The sequence below is a fragment of the Anguilla rostrata genome, chromosome 11, assembly GCF_018555375.3.
Source record: "Anguilla rostrata isolate EN2019 chromosome 11, ASM1855537v3, whole genome shotgun sequence".
Taxonomy (NCBI): Eukaryota; Metazoa; Chordata; class Actinopteri; order Anguilliformes; family Anguillidae; genus Anguilla; species Anguilla rostrata.
This window is the reverse complement of record NC_057943.1, coordinates 36147599-36170459: the sequence shown is the minus strand read 5'-3', so window position 1 is coordinate 36170459 and position 22861 is coordinate 36147599. Positions and strand designations below refer to the sequence as shown.

Below are 22861 nucleotides of genomic sequence, written 5' to 3'. Positions count from 1 at the left end.
TCAGTATAATAGGTGCATACCTTGCAAAACTAAATGAATGACTTAGTCAGAGCTCACTGTTCAAAGTACAGCCATCTTTCCAGCCCTTCCCAGATTTGGCTTCTTTGAGAGAGTGGCTCAATGGAAACCACTTCTGAGAAGAGCTATGTGCTTTTCTGCAGAAGGGACGGGGAATCTTCTGCCAATCAAGGGAAATATGGGCGAAGTTAAAAACAGATAAGTCCTCAAGCAGAACCTGTTCATTCTACACAACTGCATTCATCTGCATTCAGGAAGGAAGGAAGACTGCTTTAAAAAAAAAAATGGTCATCATTATGAAAATAGTCCAACCAAACACCAGACTTACATCCCATTGAAAATCAGTGGTATGACCTGAGAACTGCTCTCCACTAACTCTCTCCTGCCTTGGCAGAGCTGGAGCAAATTTGCATGGAGCAATGTGAGAAATGCGTGAAAAGCACATACACATGGACCTGAGAAGACTCTGTAATTGCCAAAGGCCCATCTAAACGTGTGAATGCTAATGAAATGAAAAATGTTGAATGAAAGTTATTTAGACTTTTCCTGTACCGGGAATTCTTTAAAACGCAATGGTCTTCTTATGATCTGAGCTGAGACACAAGGAAAAATAACATCAAACTGCATTATATTCACTAACCCAGACAATTAATGCAATACACTTTTTTCCAAATATTAGATTTTTTCCAAATAGTACTTGAAATATAAGTCATTGTTTTGGCCTGTAAAAACATTCAAATAAACAGAAAATGGCATTTTCCAACGCGAAATCCCGTGTGTTTGGCCCAGGCCTGGATTCCAGCATTTGTCTGAGCAGTTCTCATCGTATGCCACCTTCCAGTTTTTTCCCTGGGAGTCTAAATAAAACAATGAGCCAACATCCCATTTTGCACTCCCATGTTTCCTTGGCTCTGGTATATTCTGGAACTGCTAATCCTTCCTTCTCTGTCAGCATGTGTTGTGTTGTGTTGTGCGGCTCTGTAGTACCCCTTTGGTGGGATATAATTACACCGCGGTGCATTCTGAGGGGGTGGAGTCAGCTTCTGTGAACTCCCGTCTCTGGAACCCAAGCCAGGCCCACAGAAATGTGCACCTGCTGCCGTCACTTTGCCAGCCTGTCGCTGCTGATATACCAGGCACACTTGCACAGCTGACTCAAGCTCCTGAAATAAGAATATTTCCTTCTTGCACCATAAATACCTTCCGTCCCACCAAACGGGCCCTAATTTTAGACTGTGCCTGAAGCACAAACAAGCTGGTAGTCCCACCGAAGCCGATTTATCAAACTCCGCAAGGCCTGTTGGGCAGCAGGACTGTGTCCACCGCGTTCCAAAATCTCCGGATCCCCAGCCGTGCGGTCAGCGAAGCTTTCCTCCTTCACCCTACGCTGAGAAACCCCGGTTGGAGAAAGGCTAGAGGGAAGGTGTCGGCGGCGGACATGTCGGATCACAGCGAGCGGGACTGCGGCCTGGAGGACATCGACGAGGATGAGCTCCTGGCGAACCTCTCTCCGGAGGAGCTCAGGGAGCTCCAGAGGGAGATGGAGGTGCTGGCCCCGGACGAGGAGGTGCCCGTTGGAATGAGGCAGAAGGACCAGACGGAGAAACCGCCCTCCGGCTCCTTCGACCACAGGTCCCTGGTGGATTACCTGTACTGGGAGAGAGAGTCCAAGCGCATGCTAGAGGAGGAGAGAGTGCCCACTACTCTGCTACCCAGTCAGGTGAGAGGCTGAGCCTGTGTTTACTAGTCTCTTACACAGACACAAGGCTGGGCGAAGGGCGTCCACGTAACCGTTTATCAAAAACTGTCTGTCATTGTGTTCATATAATGTACATTATGCTGTTAGTTTTCAAATTTTCAGATAGCTATATTCTATACTGTTTGAGTACAATATGTAGTTATAATAATTATTAAACATAGTCCATATGTCCGTTGACTTTAACTGTGTGAAATGCTGACATACTACAGGAATTCCAGCAGGAAATTAGCTTACATAGGTAAGCGAGGTTGTCTGCTTCATCTGTGATTACTAGAACAGAATTACAACATTGTCATGCTAGTAGTGCTAACTAGTGATATTCATTCATTAGGAAGATCTGATGTGATGTCAAGTGAACTCTATTCATAAGCAGTTTGTTTATGTAGTTTGCTGGCTGGTCCTCCTTCAGCTGAAATACAATAGCCTTATGCACTACCTGGCTTGTACTACCACATTAACGAGGACTGGAACTAATGAACTGAGGTGACTGTAGTATTTGGTAGAGATTGGCGACTATTGGTTAGTGCCTAGCTAAAGGTGTTCTCATCCAAAACCTTCCTATTTGTCATTTAAAGTTTTGACATATCTATGCACCCATATTTTCCATTATCATTTCAAAGCGACTTACATCACTGTGTCATTTTTTTGTGGGTAAGTATTGGCATAGAATAGAACAGAGTGCCATGTTTTACAAAGCTGAAAAAGGAGGGAAATTGAAGTTAAGTAAAGTTACTGTCCCTTAAAATGAAGTTCGAAATAAGGCATGAAACTTTCTCAGCAATACAGCCCCCTCTGTGTGTATAGCAACAGTAGAGTTAAATTAGTTATTTTTGCTATATACCTAAGCCATTTGGATTTAAGACGAATATGAGACAAAAGTACAGAGAATCAGTTTTCATTTCATGGGATTTACATTGAGATATGTTGTACCGTTTTACAGAAACTGCTGTTTTTGTGTTGAGTCCCTCCATTTTCACTTAAGTTAATGGATGACGTTAACTTCTCAGTAAGTTAACATAACCTTTAAATGCAATAACTGCATCAAGTCCACGACCCACAGACCAAACTTCTGGGCTGTTCCTGGTAAATGCCTTTTCAGGCCTTCACTGCAGCTGTTTTCAGCTGACCTATGTTCTGAGGTTTTCTGTCTTCACCCTCCTCCTCAGCAAGTGATGAAGAGGAGACTGAAGACAGAAACCCCCTGGCCATGCTGAAGGATATGTTATTAGTGAGATAATTGGATATGCTGAAAAGTAATCACGGTAGCCAATGTAGTTTCAAATATTGAATACAAATTTTTTTAATGCAGTTTTAAAAACTACTTTAGATTTAGAAATGTAGCTTTATCAACCGATTTTGGCTAGTGTCAGCAATTTAGTGTTGACACTAGCACAGTTTATCTTCCCGTCGGCATCCTGCTGAAGTTGATGAAAATTACCTGATAAAGGGTCAAGGTTTTTATAGGTGCTTTAGGGTTAGAGTCAGGCTTTCTTGGGTGTGTTGATAGGTGCTGTAGGGTTAGATTCAGGCTTTCTAGAGTTTGTTGATAGGTGCTGTAGGGTTAGAGTCAGGGTTTCTTGGGTGTGTTGATCGGTGCTAAATGGTTAAAATCAGGGTTTCTTGGGTTTGTTGATCGGTGCTAAATGGTTAAAATCAGGCTTTCTTGGGTGTGTTGATAGGTGCTGTAGGGTTAGAGTCAGGGTTTCTTGGGTTTGTTGATAGGTGCTGTAGGGTAAATGTCAGGGTTAGGGTTATGTGATGGGAGATGCAGGATACTGTAGATGTCTAGTGTTGCACTCTACCAGACATAAACTCTCTCTCGTAAAATAGTGTAACCAAAAATAAGATTTCATATTTACTTCAACATCAACCCACTGGAACATTTTATCACACAACTTCCCATGATCACTTCAACGATGGAAAACTGCGGGCTAAAGGAATTTAAAAGTGCAGTACTATGACATGAAGTGGATTTTCACATTTTTTAAGCACACTTCCCCCGTTCCCTGATCGCAAGCAGCTTTCCTGCAGGAAGCCCTGCATTAGTGTCTATTGGACTGCATGGTGTTGTCGGCTTGTTATTTTAGTGATTGGGCTCTATCAAATTAAAATGAGGCTTGTCCTTGCCGGGTTGGTTTGGGTCGGGACGTAATGATGTCAGTCTTAGGTAAGCTCAGGCTTAATTTCTAGCCTGATGTAGACCTCTAATTTTAGGGAGAACACAGACATGCAAATAACATTTGATAGTCTAGTATGACTGATGTACGTGGGTCAGATATGCAAGTGTGTGTGTGTGTGTGTGTGTGTATGTGTATTTATAACCTGTGCATATTGCACAAAGTGAAAACAATATTTACTATTCATGGCAGTATCAATGACATTTATGTTTGTAGAATTAAGAATTTGTGTAGAATTTGTGTTTAATTTGCTTTAATGGTGACCAGAGTCAAGGTTAATTCCAGTTGAATTAATTCATTTCAGGAAATATTTGGGGGAAATTCTATTAAATAAAAAATTGTCATAGAAAATTCATGATTTTGAAGTTCAATTCAACTGAATTGAAACCGAATTGACCCCAGTCATGATACTGGTATATCACACTGCATGGAATACATGCAAACTCATTTATTCCTTAATTGTGTCTCCAGAAAAAAATAGAAGAGGAACTTGAGTATGATGGAAGAAAGAAGGAAGAGGAGCTGCTGTATGACGAGATGGAAGAAGTTGCGGAAGAGGAAGTAAAAGAGGTGGAGGTAGAAAAAAAGGTGGAAGAAGAACCTATCAAGATGGATCAGGAATGTGCCCCGGAATGTCCACCAACATCTTCAGAGCAGACTGTTCCAGCCACTGTTCCTGCCCAGGAAGCTTTGCCTCCCCCGCCAGAATTTGCGGATATTCCAGAGGAACGAGAGGAGAAGTGTCTGGAACAAAATGGCACCGGACCAGAAGAAAATGGTGATGTACAAACAAGCGTTGCTCAATCCGATATGGCAGCTGGACACCCTGAATTAGCATCCGAGGACCTGAAAAAAGAGGAAGTCCAAAAACAAGACACAGAGAAAGAGGGGACTAAAATATCCCGGTTAAAAATTCCAAAAAAGTTGGCACTTGGCAACAACTTCATCAAGCTGACAGCGAGGCCGTCTGGCAACGAGACGAACTTGGAGAGCACCTTGGACAAGATCCGCAACAACAACCCCGCCATCAAAGATGTCAACCTCAACAACATAGAGAATATTCCCAAGGAAATGCTGGTTGACTACGTCAACGCCCTGAAGAAGAACAAGCACGTAACGACCTTCAGCATTGCCAACACCGGTGCCGATGAGAACATCGCTTACACGCTCGCCAACATGCTCAGGGAGAATCGAAGTATTACCACCCTCAACATCGAGTCAAACTTCATCACGGGGAAGGGCATCATTGCCATCATGCGCTGCCTGCAGTTCAACGAGACGCTAACCGAGCTGCGCTTCCACAACCAGCGACACATGCTGGGGCACCAGGCCGAGATGGAGGTGGCCCGCCTGCTCAAGGCCAACAGCACGCTGCTGAAGATAGGCTTCCATTTTGAGCAGCCGGGCCCCAGGATGGTGGTGACCAACCTGCTGACCAGGAACCTGGACCGGCAGCGGCAGCAGCGGCAGGAGGAGCAGAAGCAGCACCAGCTGAAGGAGCAGAGGGAGCTGCTGGAGATGTACGAGAGCTCGCTCAACCTTCCGAGGGGGCTGCTGGAGATGCTGGGGGGGTACCTGCCCCCCATGGCGTTCGCCCCCCAGGACTCCGGGGAGCCTCCTGAGCAGAGCGCTCCATCCGCGGACCGCCAGCAGCGCCACGCGCCGCCGAAGGCTCCCGAACAAGAACCTTCGAACGCCTTCAAGGGCGTCCAGCTGAAGAAGACCCCCAGGCGCAAAGACCCCCTGCTGGAGCTGAACCCCAGGGCGGAGAGGAGAGAGGAGAGCGTCCAGCTGAGGAGGACCGCGAGGCAAAAAGCAGCGGCGGACGGAGGCCCGCTGGACGAGAGAGCCGCCCTGAAGGACGTGATCAAGACTCTGAAGCCGGTCCCCCGCAGACGACAGCCGCCCAAGGTCGACCTCACGCCACGAGACCAGCTCCTCAGCGAGATCCGGCACAGCAACATCGCCTACCTGAAAGCGGTGAGCGCTACCATAGATCTAAAGCTGCCACCAGGTCACTGATTGACAGATGTGGGGACTGAGAATCATTGAATGTGAGGAGAAGAAAGGCTTGAAATTACTATAGAATTTAGAATTGATTGACAGGTGTGAGGAGTGACCATAGATCTCAGATTAGTACCACTGAATTGATAGATGTGGGTGGTGAGAATAAATTAATAGCAGGTGAGAATAATTGATTGACAGATGTGAGGAGTGACCATAGATCTCAGATCAGTACCACTGAATTGATAGATGTGGGTGGTGAAAATAACTGAATAACAGGTGATAATAATTGATTGACAGGTGTGAGGAGTGACCATAGATCTCAGATTAGTACCACTGAATTGATAGATGTGGGTGGTGAGAATAATTTAATAACAGGTGAGAATAAGTGATTGACAGGTGTGAACAGTGTGTGCAGGCTGAGCATGGGGTGTTGCAGACCAAAGTTATTTTTCAGTATTTTTAATTTACAGATCACAGCATAGATTGTTTTGCTAACCTATAAATATATTAAGTTGTTCATATGCACACAGAGTGAATATGGAGCAGGTATATAGTGCTTATTTTAAGCCTTGTGGTTACAGCCGAAACAAAGGACTGCTGACTAATCTGTACATTGAATAAAAAGTGATGCACATTTTCCACTGAACTTGAAAATAGTGATAATTCTAGGATGTAGTTTGGATGTAGTATGTTTCTAAATTTTTTTGCTTACAACAGGAGTTCATCAAAAGACACCAGAGTTCTGAACTGGAAAGCCATAATACTACTCTACAAAACTAGCACTGCCAAAAACTGAGAGCAGTACCTTTGTTGAATTATTTGAAAATACAATCTTTTCCTAGAATATTGTGCAGCTATGTGCATGTATTTGTTTATTTATTTATTTGCAAATACCGCTGTATACCGGCATCAGATTATTTCAGCATGCATTAATAGCACATGAATGAACATCCTTTTTTGGTAATTCCTGTGGGAATGCATCATAAACTAATAAGAGGGATAATGGGTGTGTGTGTGTGGGGGGGGGGATGGGGGAATGGGGAATTTGGCAGGGGGGTAGCACGCACTGCTCCAGCAGGCAGGGGGGAAGGTATACTGCCCATTGAAAGTACACCACAGCCACACCTTCAGCTCTGTGCTCAGGCCGCCCAGCGGTGAAGCACGTATACACTGAAACGTGTTTGGCTGTGTCTTTGTCAGATCTGCGATAGCACGTGTGCCTCTGTTTGCCAGCTGTATTTGAGCCCTTAAAATAAGGCCCAGCTGGTCTGTTTGCAAAATCACTCTCAGTTGTACATTCTTTGATCCTCAGGTACCACTGCCTAAAGAACTGGAATCCAGCGAGACAGATCTGTTCTGAAGGATCGCCATCAAACATGTGAACTCACTCAGACTGATTAATGCCAAGGCATGAAGTCACCCAGCACCTGCAGTAGTTGAAGAATGAGTTAATCCCCTGTGACCCAGCACCTGCAGTAGTTGAAGAATTAGTAAATCCCCTGTGACCCAGCAGCTGCAGTAGATGAAGAATTAGTCAACCCCCTGTGACCCAGCACCTGCAGTAGATGAAGAATGAGTAAATCCCCTGTAACCCAGCACCTGAACTAGTTGAAGAATGAGTGAATCCCCTGTGACCCAGCACCGGCAGTAGATGAAGAATTAGTAAATCCCCTGTGACCCAGCACCTGCAGTAAACGAAGAATGAGTAAATCCCCTGTAACCCAGCACCTGCAGTAGATGAAGAATGAGTGAATCCCCTGTGACCCAGCACTAATCCCCTGTGCTTTGCAAGAGACTTGAAGGAGTTCACTGGCAAACTCCCGACACCGTGCAAATATCAGCAAGGCCATCAGTCACTCCCCTGTCCTGGAGGGGAGAACAGCTGTTTAAAATGAATCTTTAGTGCAGCACCTGTTTTCTCAATCTCTGTCTGTTATTTCACGCCTGCCACTTATTTTTTGTAACTTGTTTAATGAGTAAAATTATGTTTTAAAACACCCATTGTTGTGCAGTGTTTAACATGAATATGCATGAAAGCTTCACTTGAGCAAATGACGCTAAACGGCCCCAAAAGGGCAGCGTGACATTAAGACTGTAAAACTGCTGCCCGTTTGGATTTGCTGCCTTTGGAGCCAAAAAGCCTCTGCTTTAAAGCGCTCTGGAAACTGGCCCCTGAGTCTTCAGAGTGTGGAGATGACTGGGGTAGGGAATAAGTCTGGTTGTTCTGTGAGAAGAGAACCTACTGGCTGTTGCATGGTTTATGGAGACACTTTAATTCAACTGCTCCCATAAAAATGTGTTTTTTATTTTATTTTATTGGAGATGAGAACATTTTGAGCAGTTGCATAAATGAATATTTTAAACAAATAAAAATATCTTGAAAGAAAGCCGTAAAAAGAACAAGTTCCCCAATCCCAGGGACACACCCCCCCCCCCCTCTCTCTGTCCTGCCCCCCTGTATGCCTGATTTAAATGCCAACTGTAACGGCAACCCTGAATTGTTACTAGCTGCTGATTGTTAAAGTGTCTATTCAGGGATGAACTACCCTCATAAGGCCACATTATGTCAGAAATAGCTGTGCACGGGGCCGTCTGGGTAGTGTAGAGGTATAAGCATTCGCCTACCACCACAGAGGCCCGGGTTCAATCCCCGGCAGCGGTAGTTCCGGCTTGGTCAGACGTTTCTACAAACACAATTGGCAGTGTTCGCGGGTGGGAAGCCGGTGAGGGTATGAGTCCTGATCGTTGTATTAGCGACTCCTACTGATTGGTCGGGGTGCCTGTTCAGCAGGGAGGGGATCTGATGGAGATGGCATGAACCTCTGCACACATTATGCTCTCCCAGTGAAACTCCTCGCTGTCAGGTGAAAAGAAGCAGCTGGTGACTCCACATGTATCGGAGGCTGGCATGTGGTAATCTACACCCTCCCCAGACCGACAGACAACAGCGCATCGACCAGGACTGCGATACACACAGGGAATTGGTATAACGACTAAATTGGGGAGGAAATGGGAGAAAATGGCAAAAAGAGTCTGGTCCCCATAAGCCTTGTCTCCCCCAAGGTCACATGACTGTACAGTGGAGCCACAGTTACAGACTGACTGGTCGACTGAATATAGGGTAAAACTGTCAGTCACATTCACAATTACACCTCAAGACCCTTATTAGAAAAGCCATACAACGCTCTAAAGTTTACACCCCCGTTAATTATTTCTTGTCTTATTTATCTGAATGTGGTTTGTTTACTTCTGTGGAAGTAACTCTATATAATGAGAAAATGAATGAGATGAGAAATGAAAGCATTTAGATGGCTTCAGACTTCTAATGAAAATAAAAACCTGAAAATGACTTAATTGATAAGTATTCACCCTTTGTTTTAAAAACCTAAATTCGGCCTGGTGTGTCCCACAGAAATCACAAGGTATAGCATTACCCCCTTCACTCCGGAAACTTCCTTCTCACGGCACTCGCTGACCCCTACAGCATCTGACTCCAAAAGCCGCTTGGAGGGAAGCAGCGCCTGACCTGTCATTCATACTGTGGTAATAAATACGAAAACATTCAGCACTTCGATACAAACTGTTAAGGGAATTAATTATTTTGATGTGTATAGCATGTTTTATAATCAACATTGAGAAAACTGGTCAAATCCTTGGTTTATCTTTTGTTACACTGGTTAAATTCATACTGAAATTGAACCCATTGTTCCATCTTTGGCATAAATGTAAAATGTGGCTAACTTCAAAAAACACATGATTGCAACCTGCTTCCACCACTTCAAATGGCTTAGCCATCAGGCTAGCTCTGTCCATTTAGCCTTAAAGTCCAAATGTTTTTTTTAAATTTGCAGATAGACCACTGCTCATATTCTAGGAAGGTTTGCTAGCTTAACTGCTAGCATACCGTTTTCGGATATGCAGCAGATTAGGTTTCTGTCTCAAAAGTGCACGCAGGTTCTCCCTTGTCTTCCGGAGCTGGCACCTCCTCCTCCACGGATTTCTTCTCTCCTGTGCCGTTCACGGTGGACTCCTCATTCCCAGCTCTGACCTCCACTGCCGCAGCTAGCCTCTCCTTCTCCTCCTGCTCCAGGCGCCTGTAGTTGTAGAAGTTCATGACGAAGAGGAAGATTCCAGCAGCCAGCATCATGACCCCACAGGCGTAGTACATGTATTTGTAATCCATAAAGATGTCCACCAGTGCCCCTGCAGGAGAAAAGAGGAATGGCACACACATTTCAGTGTGCAGCACAAAATCCAAAAGCTCTTACTCACAAACTGCTACTTTTTCACCAAAGGTGAAAAGGTAAGGTTTCCTTACCTGCACAGACATTCTGTGGAATTATACACCTGAGTTATTTTGAGATTATTTTGCAGGGTTTAAAATTGTTTTAGGAATTTTAAACTCTCCATCTCCTGCGTATTGAATCTGATGATAATATGATAATATGAGACACTAGTAATTCATGTGCTGGTTTACACTGATTTTGAGAAAAAGATAAGGGTATTGTGTGTAGATTGATGAGAATAAACATTAATCAATTTAATCAATTTTATAATAAGGCTATAACATAACAAAATGTGGAAAAAGTGAAGGGGTCTGAATACTTTCTGAAGGCACTGAAACTCTGCAGTACAAAGAGCCAGTACTATAGTACTACTCACTCACCTGCTATTGGTGGTCCTAAAAGCACAGGTCCACATTCCAAAGAGCCAGTACTATAGTACTACTCACTCACCTGCTATTGGTGGTCCTAAAAGCACAGGTCCACACTCCAAAGAGCCAGTACTATAGTACTACTCACTCACCTGCTATTGGTGGTCCTAAAAGCACAGGTCAACATTCCAAAGAGCCAGTACTATAGTACTACTCACTCACCTGCTATTGGTGGTCCTAAAAGCACACGTCCATACTCCAAAGAGCCAGTACTATAGTACGACTCACTCACCTGCTATTGGTGGTCCTAAAAGCACAGGTCCACACTCCAAAGAGCCAGTACTATAGTACTACTCACTCACCTGCTATCGGTGGTCCTAAAAGCACACGTCCACACTCCAAAGAGCCAGTACTATAGTACTACTCACTCACCTGCTATTGGTGGTCCTAAAAGCACAGGTCCACACTCCAAAGAGCCAGTACTATAGTACTACTCACTCACCTGCTATTGGTGGTCCTAAAAGCACAGGTCCACACTCCAAAGAGCCAGTACTATAGTACTACTCACTCACCTGCTATTGGTGGTCCTAAAAGCACAGGTCCACACTCCAAAGAGCCAGTACTATAGTACTACTCACTCACCTGCTATTGGTGGTCCTAAAAGCACAGGTCCACACTCCAAAGAGCCAGTACTATAGTACTACTCACTCACCTGCTATTGGTGGTCCTAAAAGCACAGGTCCACACTCCAAAGAGCCAGTACTATAGTACTACTCACTCACCTGCTATTGGTGGTCCTAAAAGCACAGGTCCACACTCCAAAGAGCCAGTACTATAGTACTACTCACTCACCTGCTATTGGTGGTCCTAAAAGCACAGGTCCACATTCGATGATGGTGACGAGCCCGACTGCGCTGGAGAACCGCTGAGCTCCGACCAAGTCCATCAGAACCTCGAAGAGCAAGGCGCAGACCATGCCGAACGCCACGCCGAAGAAGACGGCATAGACGACTAGTCCCGCGTACCCCGTGGCCAGCGGGCACAGCAGGTGGCAGACGCCATTGTACGCTACGGACAGGCTGAAGAAGTACTGGATCCTGGGCCGGACCCAGCGAGAGTTGGCCACCATCCCCGTCGCGGGCCGAGCGAACATGTCCACGAGGGCCAGGATGGAGAGCAGGAAGGCCGCCTGGTACTCGTCGATGCCCATGTGTTTGGCGTACGGGGCCAGGAAAACAATGGGCGCGAAGAAACCGAAAAACATGATGACGTTGCCCACGAGGTAAATGAGGAAACCGCGGTGCCTGAAGAGAGAGAGATCGATCAGTTTGCTGACTCCGTCCGCGCACCCCGTCCTCTTCCGCGGACCCTGGCCGCTCAACAGGCCGACGTCCTGGGACCCGCCACCGTCCTCCGGGCTGGCCTTACCGCCACCATCCTCCGGGCTGGCCTTACCGCCACCACCCTCCGGGCTGGCCTTACCGCCACCGTCCTTCATGCTGGCCTTCCCGCCTCCGTCCTCCATGCTGGCCTTCCCGCCTCCGTCCTCCACGCTGGCCTTCCCAGCACCGTTCCCGCTGGGGTTTTCCGGATTTCGCGGTGGCTTGGGGCCAATAGGCCTCATGAGGGCCCCAGCCGCACAGCTGTTCAGAATTATGGCTCCAAGGATGAAGAACGCGCCCCTCCAACCGAAGCTGTCAAGCAGGAACTGGTTGAGCGGAGCCAGGGTGGAGAGGAGCACCGGACTTCCCGCCATGGCCAGGCCGTTTGCGATTGGTCTCTTGACCAGGAAATACTTCCCGATTATAGTGAGGGCAGGCTGGAGGTTGAAGGCGAGGCCCATCCCTGTAAAATCAAGCTCAAGATCAATTAGAGCCATCAGATTACAAACACTACACACTAGAGCATCATATTACAAACACTACACACTAGAGCATCAGATTACAAACACTACACACTAGAGCATCAGATTACAAACACTACACACTAGACCATCACATTATAAACACTACACACTAGACCATCACATTATAAACACTACACACTAGAGCATCAGATTACAAACACTACACACTAGACCATCACATTATAAACACTACACACTAGAGCATCAGATTACAAACACTACACACTAGACCATCACATTATAAACACTACACACTAGACCATCACATTATAAACACTACACACTAGAGCATCAGATTACAAACACTACACACTAGACCATCACATTATAAACACTACACACTAGACCATCACATTATAAACACTACACACTAGAGCATCACATTATAAACACTACACATTAGACCATCACATTACATACACTACACACTAGAGCATCAGATTACAAACACTACACACTAGACCATCACATTATAAACACTACACACTAGACCATCACATTACAAACACTACACACTAGACCATCATATTACAAACACTACACACTAGACCATCACATTACAAACACTACACACTAGACCATCATATTACAAACACTACACACTAGACCATCACGTTACAAACACTACACACTAGACCATCATATTACAAACACTACACACTAGACCATCACATTACAAACACTACATATTAGAGAATCCCATTACAAACACTACACACTAGACCATCATATTACAAACACTACACACTAGACCATCACATTACAAACACTACACACTAGAACATCACATTACAAACACTACACATTAGAGAATCATATTACAAACACTACTGTATGTGTAATGTACTACATCCAGAACTTTGTGAACGTTAGTTTCAGCTAACTGAAGTGGCCAACTAAAACTATATTAACAAAAGCATGGTTCAGAAGTTAGTCGTCAAATAGGGAACAATTTGGTATGTTTACATGCACACTCACACTCCAATAATATCCTGAATAAAACAATATCCCGAATAACACATGGGTTATGCAAACAGCACTTAAGTACCCCGAATAAGGCCTTATTCCAAATATGGCACATTCTGATAAAGACATATGACATATACTGATATTATTGTTTATTAATTTTCTAGTCTGCTTGGTTAGTATAGGGTATGCATTTTGTGTGTGTGTGTGTGTGTGTATGTCCTTGTGCATATAAGCATTACATTATAAAATGCTCACTTCACTGTTACAAACTGACACGTTTCAACATCCTGTCTTTGTCAAAGTAATATTCATTTATGTATTATTGTTTATTAATTTTCTAGTCTGCTTGGTTAGTATAAGGCATGCATCTCACCCCCCCAGACCCCCTCCTTCCCCCTCCTTCCCCCACCCCTAATCTCTACTCATGAGATCCTCCCTCATTCACAGAACGGGCTGACTGCCTCTGGTAGAGTTAGGTCATTCAGACCAGCTCCTGCAGCTGCTGCAGTGAGAACATTAGGGCAGCCAGAGAAAACCACACCCCATGTAACTCAGCACATTATAGGGCAGCACACTTCCACCAATCAGAGAGCAACTGGTTCACACAGACTGCTGGTATCTGAGGTTGGCGAGCCCAGCAGTACTGACTCAGCGCTCACTGGTCTGCACAAACCCCTCCCCCCCCCCCCGCCCCACCCACAGCCTGAGCCACAGGAAGACTGTGGGCGGTGCAACAGCCATACTTGATTGAAATTGGCAGCTACAATAGTAAAAAACAGAAGACTTAGGGGAGATTTGATCAAGGCTTTCAAATTTATTAAAGGGATTAATAAAGTGAACTACATGAAATTATTCAACTTGAGTTCGGTTAGCAGAACGAGGGGGCATAAATGGAAACTGGCAAAGGGTAAATTTCACACAGACAATAGGAAATATTTTTTCACAGAGAGAATAGTCAATGTGTGGAATAGCTTGTCTGGACCTGTAGTGGAGGCAGAAACACTGGGGGTATTCAAGGCCCGGTTTGATACAGTGTTAGATACCATCTAGCCTTTAGGTAAACTATGCATTAAGTATAGTTTAGTGGTAGGAATAGACGAGCAGTGTTGGGCTGAATGGCCTGTTCTCGTCTTATGTTATGTTATGTTAGCTAGCAGTAGTATTAAGGATAAATATTATTATTCATTGATAATGGTGCAAAATGTCCCAGCAGCAATGATTCACGTGTGGGGGTTGTTATAGCAGCAAAGGCTGGACCGACTCCATATTAAGGCCCATAATTTTGGATGAGATGTTGGACGTCAGGTGTCCACATACTTTTGGCCATGTAGTGCACTTAAGCCAGTGAGCAGTGTGATCTTCACTACTGAACTTTGGTGTCAGCTCATGAAATCTGGCTGATGTGTAGCCTACTTTGTACAGGAGTGCAACTATTGTATGTATTTAGTTATGTTTACTGTTTAATAAGTGTGTGTTTTAGAATAACACTGGCCTGCATTGGTTTTGCTTACCCTCATTTTAACTTCGTGACAAACAGCATATCACATAGCTGTTCCGGTATATTCCAGGACAGAACATTGAAGAGGGTATCTCGAAAGAAACTTTGCTCTGAGCAGGAGCAAAGCTGCAAAGCAAATAATCTACTCTCATATCTGAGATGATTTTGGAAGCTGTTTTTGTTAGCCATGTCAGCAAGTTCCTGGGCACAGTACAAAGGGCTTCTGACAGATGGCTCTGCCACATTACTTTAATGATTGACTGTTCACCACCGTGTTTCCGGGTACATGATCATCATGATATGGATTATTTCTCATTTTTATTTGACTACATTTCCTCTCTCACTGACTAGTGTTTTTACAGTATGTGTTGTCGCAGATACTGTATCTACGGCCAAATGAACAAATTGGATCAGGGGCAGAATCGGCCACATATTAGAGTGGGAAAGTTGCCACCCTTCGACCATAGTGGGAAAAGAAAAGGCCGTTTGTTGAAGTAGCCAGTACCGCAGTTACAATGATCCACCTGCACTGGACCACAGGGGAACCTCTCACTCCACACCTGAGTGGATCTGTATAGAAGATATTAACTTAAAGGACAGGTGTGCAAACTGTGCTGAAATCCTGCTGTTCAAACAATGAGTGGCCAATGAGCAGGAGTGCATCCACCTCATTGAACCGTTGAAAAAAACGTTTTATTGGGTTGGGAAGAGAGGGACCCTTGAACTTTATCCCCATATGCCCTTCCTATCCCAGTCCAGCCAAAACTAGAGTGACCCTGTATCCAAGACCTAGAAGCTTAGTCTAAAGCAGGACACCATAGAAAGGCTATAAATTAAAAAATGGAAATTGTGAAGACCCTTTTTCTGACACACCTTTGAATTATAACAGCCTCAGCATGCATTTTCAATAAAACACCACTCGTCTGTAATTAAAAATTCAACAGGAGGGATCTAGCATAAATATTTGTGTCCAGAAAATACATATTCATGTTTACACAGCTTACAAACAGTAAATGTGAATAAAAATGATGTGGCGAATACCTCCAATGATGCCAATGCATATATACAAATGCATAATGGAATTGCCAAAAGAAGCGGTTACCATAGCAACCCCACACATAAGCCCACCGGCAATCACCACGGGCCGGCTGCCATAGCGATTAACCAGAATGCTGCTCACGGGACCTGCAACCACAGGGGGGCGAGGGAGGAGAGAGAGTTTTGCACAGTTTATTCAAAAATACAACACACATTACACATTTAATAGGTACAAAAATGCACACACAATATTGGTAATATTGATAGGCCATGGAACAGTCTGCATTGTTGTATAGCATTTTTAGACATACTTCTATGAAGTTGCTTTCAACTATATATAAGTTCTGTATTGTTTCACAGTTAATTATTGTTTTACATTTGCTATTTATTTTAATCATTATCACTATTTCTAATGTGTTTATTCGGAGTCCAAGCGCCAGAGGTGTTGGAGCCATATTGGTTTTTTTTAGGATTGCATTTTCCCGCCCCTTCACCGCAAATAACTCCCTGATATCTCAAAGCCCTGCCAGAATTGGTCTGATTGCTGGCCGAACCCTTGGATCCTAATAAAAACACGGCGCCGATCGGACACCTGATACTACGCGCACGCACAAACTCTGCTTGCCGTACCGCAGGGATGGGCGAGGAAGGCCATATCGGACCAGCTTCTGCTCTCAGTTATTTAATCAGCCCTGTCTGTCACAGGATCTGACGTTTCAGCCACATTCCATCATATGAGCAACGGCTGATGAAAGTTCTTGCACCCGTACGCTCGTGCTGTTGCTTTTTATTGTGGTCTAATCTATGAATGAATTGGTGCTGAGGTTTATGACAAATAAGATGACTGAGCCAGGGTAACTGGGCGTGGCATAATCCAACCCTCCAGGAATGGAGTTTCCCACCCCTGCCCAACAGCAACAAAACATGATATACGGGGCCAAACAAATTTCTCTCGATGATTATATGCAATATTGAATTTTTTGAAAAACACTTAAAATGCTACCTTTTCGACAAAAATTGACAAATTTTCATGAAATTTCTCACACGGCCTCTTTAAACCAAGCTCCACAAAAGTTCTATATAGAGATTTGATATAGGAAAACATGGTTGAAAAATGAGCCAATGAAAGTCCACTGCAAAATGAGTACTGTCCTTTTGCAGAGATTTCAAACTTGGAAGAGTGACCAAACCCCTCATTAGGAACATACACATGTCTTGTGGCCATCGCCATTTTGAACTGGCCACCTTCTTGGATTATTTTTACTCACCTATTACTTATTAGGGGTTCCGGCAAAACATTTCAGGTGAGTCTTACGAAATTTGTAATATTGCCCCGCTTTGCTCCAAGAAACTCCTTGCCAGATTTGGGAATGATTAACCACTTCATGGTGCCATATCAGTACTTAATTGCAGTATTTAAACAAACATAACTCCTGCAATGTTTCATTTAGACACTGGAAACCAATATTGATAAATGACTCTCCTCACAGTGCAGTGCAGTATCCTTACTCAGTACAGTGTCCTTATCCTTACTTAGTACAGTGCCCTTATCCTTACTCCTCAGTACAGTGCCCTTATCCTTACTCAGTACAGTGCCCTTATCCTTACTCAGTACAGTGTCCTTATCCTTACTCAGTGCAGTGCCTTATCCTTACTCAGTGCAGTGTCCTTATCCTTACTCAGTACAGTGCCCTTATCCTTACTCCTCAGTAGTGTCCTCATCCTTACTTAGTGCAGTGCTGTATCCTTACTCAGTGCAGTGCTGTATCCTTACTCAGTGCAGTGTCCTTATCCTTACTCAGTAGTGCCCTTATCCTTACTCCTCAGTAGTGTCCTCATCCTTACTTAGTGCAGTGCTGTATCCTTACTCAGTGCAGTGCTGTATCCTTACTCAGTGCAGTGCCCTTATCCTTACTCAGTGCAGTGCCTTATCCTTACTACCCTTTGCTCAGTGTTATAAGTTTCTACAGACTATATGCCTCAAAACAATAAAGACAAAAAGGAGAAACAACATAAATGTGGTGATAATCATCAGTTAATTACTTATATAATTGCTGCGCTAATTCGTGTTAAATGGCCCAGGCATTAATGGTGGTGCATTTTTATAAAAATATGCATCTATAGACGACTTCATTTGGAAGGGGCTCTAACGGTGGCATGGCATGCTGTGCCCTAGCCGTTCACGCGTGATGCTGCCTACCCCCATGACACAGACGGGCGAGACCGGCTCACTCACACGTGACCTCACACGTGACCTACCAGCGCGAGTATCAACAAAAACTACAATTTACTCTCAGTCTGGAGCCCTGATGGTGCACCTGTGTTGTACCTCTTCCCACGTGAATATGATGAACACATTAACACAGCCACTGTGTGACAAAAACACTTGACGCCACTCCTGTGACTTCATACTGCACAAGCACATGCACTGTTACTTTGGATTCACAGAACCATAGGTACCTTGAAAGAGTATTTTAATTCCCTATGCACTTCAGACAATTAAAAGTAAGCGATATCAGCCAAATAAGCACATGACACATACTGTTCCTGTACACACGCATGCATACACGCACACTTACCCCCCGCATACATGGTAGCCAGCATGATAGAGGAAACCCAGGCGATCTCGCTGTAGGAGATGGAGAAGAACTCCTGGATCTCCTTGAAGTAGATGGTGAGAGCTTTGGGGAACGCGTAGGAGAAGCCGATGCAGATGAAGGAGCCAAACACCACAGCCCAGCCCCAGCCCCCGTCCGGCGGGGTATACCCCAGGCTCGTCGTCGTGGCAGGCATGGCAATTCGGGAGCTGTGGAAGAGAAAACCTCTTCAATTATAAGAAACAAACAGTTAACATGCACTCACTCAAATACACACACATACACTCTCTCATACACACTTACATCACGCATACACTCACTCTCTCATACATGCACACTTTCTCATACAGTCTCACACACTCTCACACTCTTTCATACACTCACACACACACATAATCACCCATACACACTCTCACACTCTCTCATACACGTAGGGACTCCGGGCGCCCAAGCATTTGCCCCTTTCGCCCCAAGTACCCCTTTCATTTGGTTTAAAAAACATAAGAATTTTATATTACTGTTGTTGTCATTAATTTTTGCTCATTCGTTTTGGTAAAATATACTTTAGGTAATAATTGTGTCTGGTAGAGCTGCTTTTCAAGGTTGATGTGCCCTTTTCTCACTGTGAACACCTGCCACTCAAAAGGTCTCAGCCCAGCACAACGCTGCACCACTCACTCATACAAACTCATACACACCGGTGTTTAATTAGTGCTCCAGTATTAAACTGATGGACAATCTTACGGACATTTACAGCAGTCTGTCTTTTAAAATTATTATGTGTAATATAAAATGCCGTAATATTCCACATATAATTAATATTAATGGAAAAAGTTAGCTGAATTTTGCGTCTATTTTGGATCATCGTACATCACGCGGGTTCGTTTAACGGTTCCACAATCAATAGGTTTCTTTACGCCAATTTTCACAGCACGAGCAGCGAGCATTAGGTAAGGTTGCTAATTGAATAGGTGGTGATCGCTCACGTACATTATAGCAAAGCACACTACTGTCATAACTAGCATGTCAGTGCGTTCATCTGACTTATATAATAAGAAAACTGAAACACGTAAAACCCCTGTCACAGCTTATAAAATAGACTACCGCGTCTTACCGTTTATTAACGCTGGGTTGACGGAAAGAGATTTCTTCTGAATAAATTGGTGCCCGTTCTACTGAAAAACTCAGCTTCAGTTCACTCACACTGCTCACGTGGGTTTGTGCTTGGGTTGGCGCTACTTATTTTTATTTTTAGGCTTCTGTGTTCGAAGGGTATGAGCGACGGAAGTACCCTGAGAAGGGTGGACTGGACAGCCAACTGGTATTGCCAGTTTTCCATAGCCTATTCCATAGCCTATTCCATAGCCTTACCCTTTTCCAACCGTGGGTTTAAATCGCCACTTCGGTAGCCCGGAACGTGCCGCGTGGGTTGCTCATGTGTAGTGCATTTCAATCGCGGAGCCAGAAGTGCTTTTTGTGTTGTTTCCTGAAATCTGCAAGTTATAGCCTACGAGGCATGAAGGTTGCGTGCAACCTCTTTATTTGTTTTAGGGCGAACTTCAGTTGGACCCAGTAGCAATTACTGGGTCCAATTGGACTGGATCTCATGCCCCCTTCACCACCTTATCCAAATACGGATAATTGTATTATTTTAATACTGTGCATTTTAGTGCCACAAGATTATAAATTAACTGAAGACGTAAAGTGGGCTGCGAGTGACCAATGCTCTCAACTCTCTCACCAAAAAACGATAAAATGCAGGTGCAGACGTGCAGTATTAAAACATTCTTGCAAACGTAGGCTACACAGGAGTAATAAAAAGTCTTTGTGTGGCACTGCCACATATGATTTTAGTGTTTTGGTTTGTAAGGAATTATAATGAAACTAAAACTACTTGAAATGTTCCATTCCATCCATACTTTTAGGCTATGCCCGGTGTTTATTCGTAATTCACAAGCAGCGAACATTAAAATAGTCTGTTGCTAAGCGCATTAGATATGCGATGCCCTGCAAATTAAATTAAATGTATATTTTTTTCTTGTTCAGTAATCTTTTACTGAACCGGAAAAAATGAAGGGATTTTCGGGTGAACTGTTGCGTACGTATTGGCGGGGTATGACGCAATTAAAATAAATAAATGGCGGCAAAAGTTTGTTCGGAAGTTTGTCATATAAAGACAGCCGAAATTAATCACGAGTAAATAATTCAATTACAAGATGGCTGCAAATTATTGCGGAAAATAAGCATTTTTCGGAGGAGGGCTAGCCTACAACTCAAAAAAATATCTGAGCCGCCAAACTTCAAGTTTCGGCATCCTGTCATTGGAACGTTCCTGTCCGGAAAAATCACGTGTTCAAAAACCACATGTGAACACCCATCATGTGAAGAGTAGCTACATGAACTATACAAATAATACCACTCGTGAGAGCGGAAAAGGGTATTAATTCATGTTTTGTTTTCACATAGGAAAATTGTAGTTCGCATTTTCAAAAGTCAGCGACGTAAAAATGTGAAGCTGCAAACCAATCAATGTGACCTATTTTCCATGCATTCACAACTGAAAAAAGCCAATCACATTCCAGTTCACGTACATTTCCTTTTCATGCGGGAATATTTTATTTGTTTTGTCTCTGACACCAAATATAGATTGAAACAAAGGAGCATTAGTAAAACTTAACTGCCAATATATTAAGTGTGCTCCAGCTCCTCTTTGTTTCCAGGTCCCGTTCCTACAGTCATACTAGCTATGCAAAGCCATGTCTTTACACTACTGCCATCCAGTGGGACTGGAGGATACAGCATTTAGTTCACAAGGTATGGAGGTATTTTTGTAGCCAAAGTCACAAATCTGTAGAATGGATTCACAAATCTGTAAATTGTTTCGCAAATCTGTAGAATGTATTGTAAAGGACCAACCACATCCATCGCTAACCTCTCATGGTTCTGAGGGAAGCGGGACGGGTGGTAATGGTGCAGCAGAAGGTATTGGTGTTTTGTCAGATGACGGACACAGTTGGGATATTGCAATTCCTGAGTTACAGTATAGTGCGTCCACACCAGGCCACCAATAAACATCCGGAAGCAGTTGTTTCGTTTGCACGATGCCTTGGTGCCACAATCAAACCTGTGCCCCTGAACAGATAGTTGTCTTGGACACTCCGTTAATTTCTGATTGTGTAATAGGGAAGCAGGATCGTGTGGACAGCAGCAGGAGCACGGGCCCAGACAGCTCTGAGCAGGAGAGAGAGATGCTGCGGCGAATTCGCCCGGCAGGAGAGCAGCGCCTTGAATTCAGGCTCTGCTGCGTCTGCGCCGGTCCCGTTATCAGGAGGCAGGGGGAGGCGCGACGCACAATCGGTGATGCCGCGACCCAGACTGGTGAGTGACCGTGCAGTCGCCGCAGAGCACGCATGGACAGCGGCGTGAAAAATTATTCTGACTTCGACTAGGCCACTCCAAATCTTTGATTCCGTTTCCTTTCAGCCATTCAGATGCGAACTTGTGTTTTGGATCATTGTCTTGCTGCATAATCCAGTTTCACTTGAGCTTCAGCTCATGGACTGATGACTGGACATTCTCAATTTTTTTTTTCAGAGCAGAATTCATTGCTCCTTCAATAACAGCAAGTTGCTCAAGTCCCAAGGCAGCAAAGCATCCCAATGCCATCACACTACCACCACCATGTTTGACAGTGGGTAGGATGGTTTTACTGTGAAATTCTATATTTGCTTTACACCAGACATAATGGGACCCATGTCATTCTAGAAAGCTCCAGAAAGTGTGTGCGTATGTATATGTGTGTGTGTGTGTGTATGTGTGTGTATGTATATATATTGGGGAAGCACAGAATCGTGTCACTGGAACTAAGGGGCTCAACTCAAACCATGAACAACATTTGACATACACAATTTCTTTCCTAAATTTGAAGCAGACCCCTGACTGACTGAACCCTCCCATCCCTGAAGCAGACCCCTGACTGGACCCTCCCATCCCTGAAGCAGACCCCTGACTGAACCCCCCCATCCCTGAAGCAGACCCTGACTGAATCCTCCCATCCCTGGAGCAGACCCCTGACTGAATCCTCCCATCCCTGAAGCAGACCCCTGACTGACTGAATTCTTCCATCCCTGAAGCAGACCCCTGACTGACTGAATTCTTCCATCCCTGAAGCAGACCCCTGACTGACTGAATTCTTCCATCCCTGAAGCAGACCCCTCACTGAACCCTACCATCCCCGG

At 44.4% G+C, this 22861-nt stretch overlaps 2 protein-coding genes across 3 annotated transcripts; one reads left to right on the top strand and one right to left on the bottom strand.

The window, feature by feature from the left end:
- Positions 1-1166: 1166 nt before the first annotated feature.
- Positions 1167-7958, top strand: lmod3 (leiomodin 3 (fetal)). Its single transcript, XM_064299684.1, has 3 exons — positions 1167-1738; positions 4426-5934; positions 7274-7958. Exons 1-3 carry the CDS (start codon positions 1457-1459, stop codon positions 7319-7321), a joined length of 1839 nt encoding a protein of 612 aa, XP_064155754.1. The 5' UTR covers positions 1167-1456; the 3' UTR covers positions 7322-7958.
- Positions 7959-9598: 1640 nt separating this feature from the next.
- On the bottom strand, positions 9599-20157 carry LOC135234776 (monocarboxylate transporter 2-like). Of its 2 annotated transcripts, none has more exons than XM_064299685.1 (5): positions 19995-20157; positions 18606-18832; positions 16030-16173; positions 11468-12460; positions 9599-10164 (listed from the first exon to the last, which is right to left on the bottom strand). In XM_064299685.1, exons 2-5 carry the CDS (start codon positions 18817-18819, stop codon positions 9887-9889), a joined length of 1629 nt encoding a protein of 542 aa, XP_064155755.1. In that variant the 5' UTR covers positions 18820-18832; positions 19995-20157; the 3' UTR covers positions 9599-9886. The 2 variants fall into 2 exon arrangements, with proteins under 2 accessions (XP_064155755.1, XP_064155756.1); XM_064299686.1 differs by lacking the exon at positions 19995-20157 and adding an exon at positions 19738-19951.
- Positions 20158-22861: the final 2704 nt, after the last annotated feature.

Coding starts and splice junctions, on each gene's coding strand:
- lmod3 (XM_064299684.1), top strand. CDS start 1,457: ATGTCGGATCACAGCGAGCGGGACTGCGGCCTGGAGGACATCGACGAG. Junction 1,739..4,425: donor CTACTCTGCTACCCAGTCAG/GTGAGAGGCTGA, acceptor TTGTGTCTCCAG/AAAAAAATAGAAGAGGAACT. Junction 5,935..7,273: donor ACATCGCCTACCTGAAAGCG/GTGAGCGCTACC, acceptor TTTGATCCTCAG/GTACCACTGCCTAAAGAACT.
- LOC135234776 (XM_064299685.1), bottom strand. CDS start 18,819: ATGCCTGCCACGACGACGAGCCTGGGGTATACCCCGCCGGACGGGGGC. Junction 12,461..16,029: donor ATGCATTGGCATCATTGGAG/GTATTCGCCACA, acceptor TTGATTTTACAG/GGATGGGCCTCGCCTTCAAC. Junction 10,165..11,467: donor TTTAGGACCACCAATAGCAG/GTGAGTGAGTAG, acceptor TTTCTCCTGCAG/GGGCACTGGTGGACATCTTT.